The sequence below is a fragment of the Lactuca serriola genome, chromosome 4 (assembly GCF_051521515.1).
Source record: "Lactuca serriola cultivar US96UC23 chromosome 4, Lser_US96UC23_V15, whole genome shotgun sequence".
Lineage (NCBI taxonomy): Eukaryota > Viridiplantae > Streptophyta > Magnoliopsida > Asterales > Asteraceae > Lactuca > Lactuca serriola.
The window spans coordinates 297754255-297759139 of record NC_136411.1 but is presented as its reverse complement, the minus strand read 5'-3'; the positions used below and the strand labels follow the sequence as shown (position 1 = coordinate 297759139).

The 4885-nt window shown below is 36.2% G+C and overlaps 1 protein-coding gene across 1 annotated transcript; it reads left to right on the top strand.

Moving 5' to 3' along the window:
- Positions 1-226: 226 nt before the first annotated feature.
- Positions 227-4000, top strand: LOC145100651 (kinase-interacting protein 1-like). The gene is made up of 2 exons (XM_079037836.1): positions 227-402; positions 988-4000. The coding sequence occupies exons 1-2, from the start codon at positions 309-311 to the stop codon at positions 3657-3659; spliced, it is 2766 nt and encodes a 921-aa protein (XP_078893962.1). The 5' UTR covers positions 227-308; the 3' UTR covers positions 3660-4000.
- Positions 4001-4885: the final 885 nt, after the last annotated feature.

Below are 4885 nucleotides of genomic sequence, written 5' to 3'. Positions count from 1 at the left end.
CCAATGCATTATATGCCAAAGGTAGTGCAATTATCCCGGCTCCTAAACAATCTCCCACCCTCATACCTATGTATCACTTCCGTCTTGTGTACCAAATGCCCTTTCACAACCATCACTTCCATCCTCCATTCCAATGTTTCTTCATTTTTCCTACCAAAACAAGTTTCAAAATCCAACCTCCCTTTATCCATTTCCCTTCTTTTTTGTAAAAAGACTCTCTCAATCTAGCGTCTCTTTTTTGTTATTGGGTTTAGAGATAAAGAAGGAAAGGAAAGGTGAAAGGAGAAGAGTGTATCTAGGTGGTTAAGATGTTACAAAGGGCGGCTAGCAATGCGTTTTCATGGTGGTGGGCTAGCCACATTCGAACCAAGCAGTCGAAATGGCTTGAACAAAGCCTTATAGGTAGCACACACCTTTTGTCCACGGTCTCGTTCTTTGGTTACAAAATATATGTTTTTGTAGTTGTGAATTTGCAAAATCATCTTTACGAATAAATGAATTGTGTCAATGTTAATCCATAAGATTAATCTGTTTTGATTGTAACAAGACTACGAGTTGTATCACTTCAAAATGCTAAAATGGTCAAGATATTTACACCCTTGTCATGCATTCTTGGCTAGATAAGAATACGCATTCTTGGCTAGATAAGAATACAAAGTACGTATTTTCTCATACATTATTATATGAATATCATAATTTTTGTTAGTTAATTAAAAAATGCTATATATACGAAAATAACCATGACAACTAGATGGGGCATGGAAACTCTATCTATGTTGACTAATTAGCAAGCATTACATCGAAATAGTTAATGCATATGATGATATGAAGGATTTAAATTCAAGATTTTTTATATCATGATCCTATCATCCTATGTTTTACCTATTAAGTATCCAAATAGGGTTTAAGCTGCAGTGTTTAATTGTTTTTTCTGGTTATCTTTCATAAATGTCTTATTTCATTTACATTTTATGAATGTTTATGTAGATATGGAATACAAGGTTGAAAACGCACTGAACATTATTCAAAAAGATGGAGATTCATTTGGTAAAAGAGCAGAAATGTATTACCGACACCGACCAGATCTAATATGTTTCGTAGAAGAAACATTTCGGGCTTACCGATCATTAGCGGAACGTTATGATAAAATGTCAAAGGACCTTCAAAAAGCCAACACGACCATTGCTTCAATCTTCCCAGATCAAGTCTCGTATGATGATTTTGATGATTTCGATAGTCCTCCTAACATACCCAAAACCCTACCCCCTCAAAATCAAGGTCCAAATGCAGCAAATATTCCAAAAGTCCCACAACTTCCGAGTAAGAATTTGAAGGGTCTCATCAGCAACGCGTCAAAGAAAATACAAATGACAAAAGCGTTCAAAGAAGATCACCGAAGCCGTATTGTACCAAAGTCCGGTTTGACAGAAGAACAAGCACTTGAAGAGATTGATAAGATCCAAAAAGATATACTTGCGATGCAAACGATGAAGGAGTTCACCAAGAGCGAGTATGAAAACGGGCTTTCAAAGTTTTGGGAGCTCGAGAACAAGATTAACACAAAGCAACAAAAGATTTGCAGATTAGAAGATGAGTTTAAAGTTATGAAAGTTATTGAAGATGGTGATGCTCGAACTGTAATGGCACAAGCTGCATTGAAGTCATGTAAAGATACATTAGAGAAGTTAGAGGAGAAACGTGAAAATTCTAACCAAGCCGCTAAGTTGGAGCATGAGAGAATTGTGGATGCGAAGAAAAAGTTCAAAGCGCTGAAACGTAAACATCTCCCAAAGGAAGTTGATGAATCAGAAAAAGATGATAGAGGGGATTCAAAGATTTCGAATGAAGACAACGAGAAGGAGGTTATGGAGAAGATTAGAGAAGGGTTACATGAGCAATCGAATAACCCTGTAACGATTTCTGGATTGGCATACACCATTGACAAGCTTGCGAACAAGGTGATTGGGTTAGAGAGTACAGTTTCATCTCAGACTGCATATATAGATAAGTTAAGAATTTACACAGGTGAACTTCTAACACAAATTCAAAACATGGAAGCTGATAAAGGTTCAGATGAGGTACAAATGCGTAAGAAGTTGACAAATATCGAAAAAAAGATACATGCAGTAGAGGATTTAGAGAAGGATGCTGAGAAGCAAAACAGCAGTTTGAAAACTTTTTTTTTTGAATCTCGTTGCAACATTGACTATCTCACCGAGAAGCTTCACGACGTGCAGCCAGATGATGAGGTCGAGGTGTATTCTCCTGCTGCAGAAGAAGCGAATTCGATGTCAGATGATGGTTTTGTAGAACAGGAAACATTAAGCTCAGAAGAGGATGTTTTCGAAGAGACAGAAATTCCGAACAACAGCAATGACGATGGGGTCAAGAATGCAAATATTACTAAAAAGAAAGTTGGAACAAATGATGATAATGGGGTTACGAATGCGAATACTAAGAAAACGAACGATGACATTGTCAAGAATGTTAATGTTAAAAAACCGGAGGCAAAGATCGAAGAAAGAAGCGTTCATGGGAATGAGGACGTGTTAAAAAACTCGGTTAGTAGAAAGGAAACAAGAGATAATACAACGGAAAACCTGGAAGAATCGAATGATGAATCTCAAAAGAATCCATTAAAAGAATACACGAGAACGTTCAAAAACTACAAGGAAACAAAGAAGAAACTAAGTGAAGAAGAGAAGAACAAACAAAGAACCCTATTCGAACTGATAGTGTTAGTAAGAGAACTGAAAACGGGCATGCTGAAAAAGGACAATGAGATTCACATGCTAAAACAGAAGCTTAAACAGCTTCAAGACGACGTAGGCAAACAAAACGAAGAAAATTGGCAAGAAGTGAAACAAGATGATGTACAACAAGATAAAGATGATGACGAGATTATTCTTTCAATTGATGAGGTTGAAACATTTTCAGAAATTGAAATGAAGTTAAGAGCAGATATAGATGCAATACTTGACGAGAATCTTGATTTCTGGATGAGATTCAGCACTCAGTTCCATCAAGTACAGAAATTTAAAACGGAGGTAGAAGATTTAAAGGGAGAGATAGGTAAAGTCAAGGCCAAAAAAATCGACACTAAAGCGCTCGAGGGAAAGTCAAGTGAATCTATGTTCACAACAGATTTAAGATCAGATATTAGACCGATATACAGACACCTAAAAGAGATACAAAGTGAACTTACAATGTGGATAGAACAAGCCGATCATTTGAGACATGAACTACAAACGAGATGCACTTCATTGACCAACATCCAAGAAGAAATAACAATGGCTTTGAAGGAAGGTATGTTAGAGGATGAAATCAAGTTTAGTACCCATCAAGCGGCAAAGTTTCAAGGTGAAATATTGAATATGGAACAAGAAAACAACAGAGTTAATGAAGAACTTGAAGCAGGGTTAGATCATGTAAGGGCCCTACATCTTGAAACAAAGAAAACTTTGCGAAAGTTGGAAGATGAATTTGGGCTTTCAGATGGTCAAAACCCATATCGACAAAGTACAGCGCCACAGCCAAGTGGACCAGGAATACCCTTGCGCTCATTTATTTTCGGGGTTAAAGCAAAGAAGCAAAAGCCGTCGATTTTTGGAGGTAGAAATCAAAGGAAAGCCCCCACCGGAAAGAGTGGGGTTAAGTAAAAAGTTTATGCATCTTAATTCGTGATTTCAGTTTATTTTACTCATTTATCTGAACTTTTTGTTTCACAATATTGCTCCAAATCTCCACTAAGAACATTCATAACAATGGCCTTTTTAAACTTCACAATCTTGATGATCAAACCTTGATCACAAGACAAATATGCACACCGAAACTTGGAGGTATCATAATCGTCAGCATAGACTATGGACGGCCTACTTATGTTTGTCACGGAGCGTTAAGTTCGGAGCAACGTATATATAAAAGTTTACCCGGGATCCCAGAGAATTCGAAAGATCAAGAGCATTCAAGAAATATATGGAGGGTGATGGAAACATTTAGTAGGAAGGATCATGAATCTTCCTTGTAAAAAGTGTTTATTAATTTATAATAGCAGATATAGATTACCATACACTATTGTATTTATCTTTGACGTTTATTTTTCCTTTCATTGTGGTATTAGAGCTCCTCTATACCTAAATCTTTAAGTATATCTTCACTAAAGACTTACCGCATCAATTGGTTCTAAGCATCAAAGGGTTTGTAGCCAGCGGTATCAGGTGGTGCCCTCCCTCTTTGAGGTCGAGGGTTCAAGTCTCGTCGTGGACATAAATCACCCACCGGAAAGAGTGGGGTTAAGTAAAAAGTTTATGCATCTTAATTCGTGATTTCAGTTTATTTTACTCATTTATCTGAACTTTTTGTTTCACAATATTGCTATATTGTTAGATTAGAATTAGATTAAATTTGCTGTTTAAAAAAAAATGTTTCTAAGCTTCGGATGTAGTTTGCTCATCAGTCAAACTCATGTTGAGAAATGATTAATAATATTTGATGATATTGATGCAATCATTAATAATCAATAAAAGCATGATGAAAATTACATCAATATGAAAGTAATCAAGAATTAACCAAACACATATGGTTGTCAGGTTTTTCGTGTTTGTCGTTTTTATCGTGTTATATGTCTTTATATATGAATAAAATACACTAATAGTTATGTAATATTATATTTGTCGTGTCGTGTCGTATTGTCGTGTTTTAATTGGTTCGTTTTCGTGTTAATGAAAAAAATCATGACATCATGCTGTGTCGTGTTCGTGTTATACAAAACATTGTCGTGTCGTGTCGTGTCAGACAAAAACACGATACGACTGCCCGATTTGACAGCCCTATCTTTTGAGAGGCCAAAAGTTCTTTTATGAAAAATTGCAAAAAGTCAAGTTTT

What these genes read in the sequence shown, in the direction of transcription:
- LOC145100651 (XM_079037836.1), top strand. Translation starts at nt 309, where the DNA reads ATGTTACAAAGGGCGGCTAGCAATGCGTTTTCATGGTGGTGGGCTAGC. An exon ending in GCTTGAACAAAGCCTTATAG is followed by an intron (nt 403 to 987) that starts GTAGCACACACC and finishes ATGTTTATGTAG; the next exon opens with ATATGGAATACAAGGTTGAA.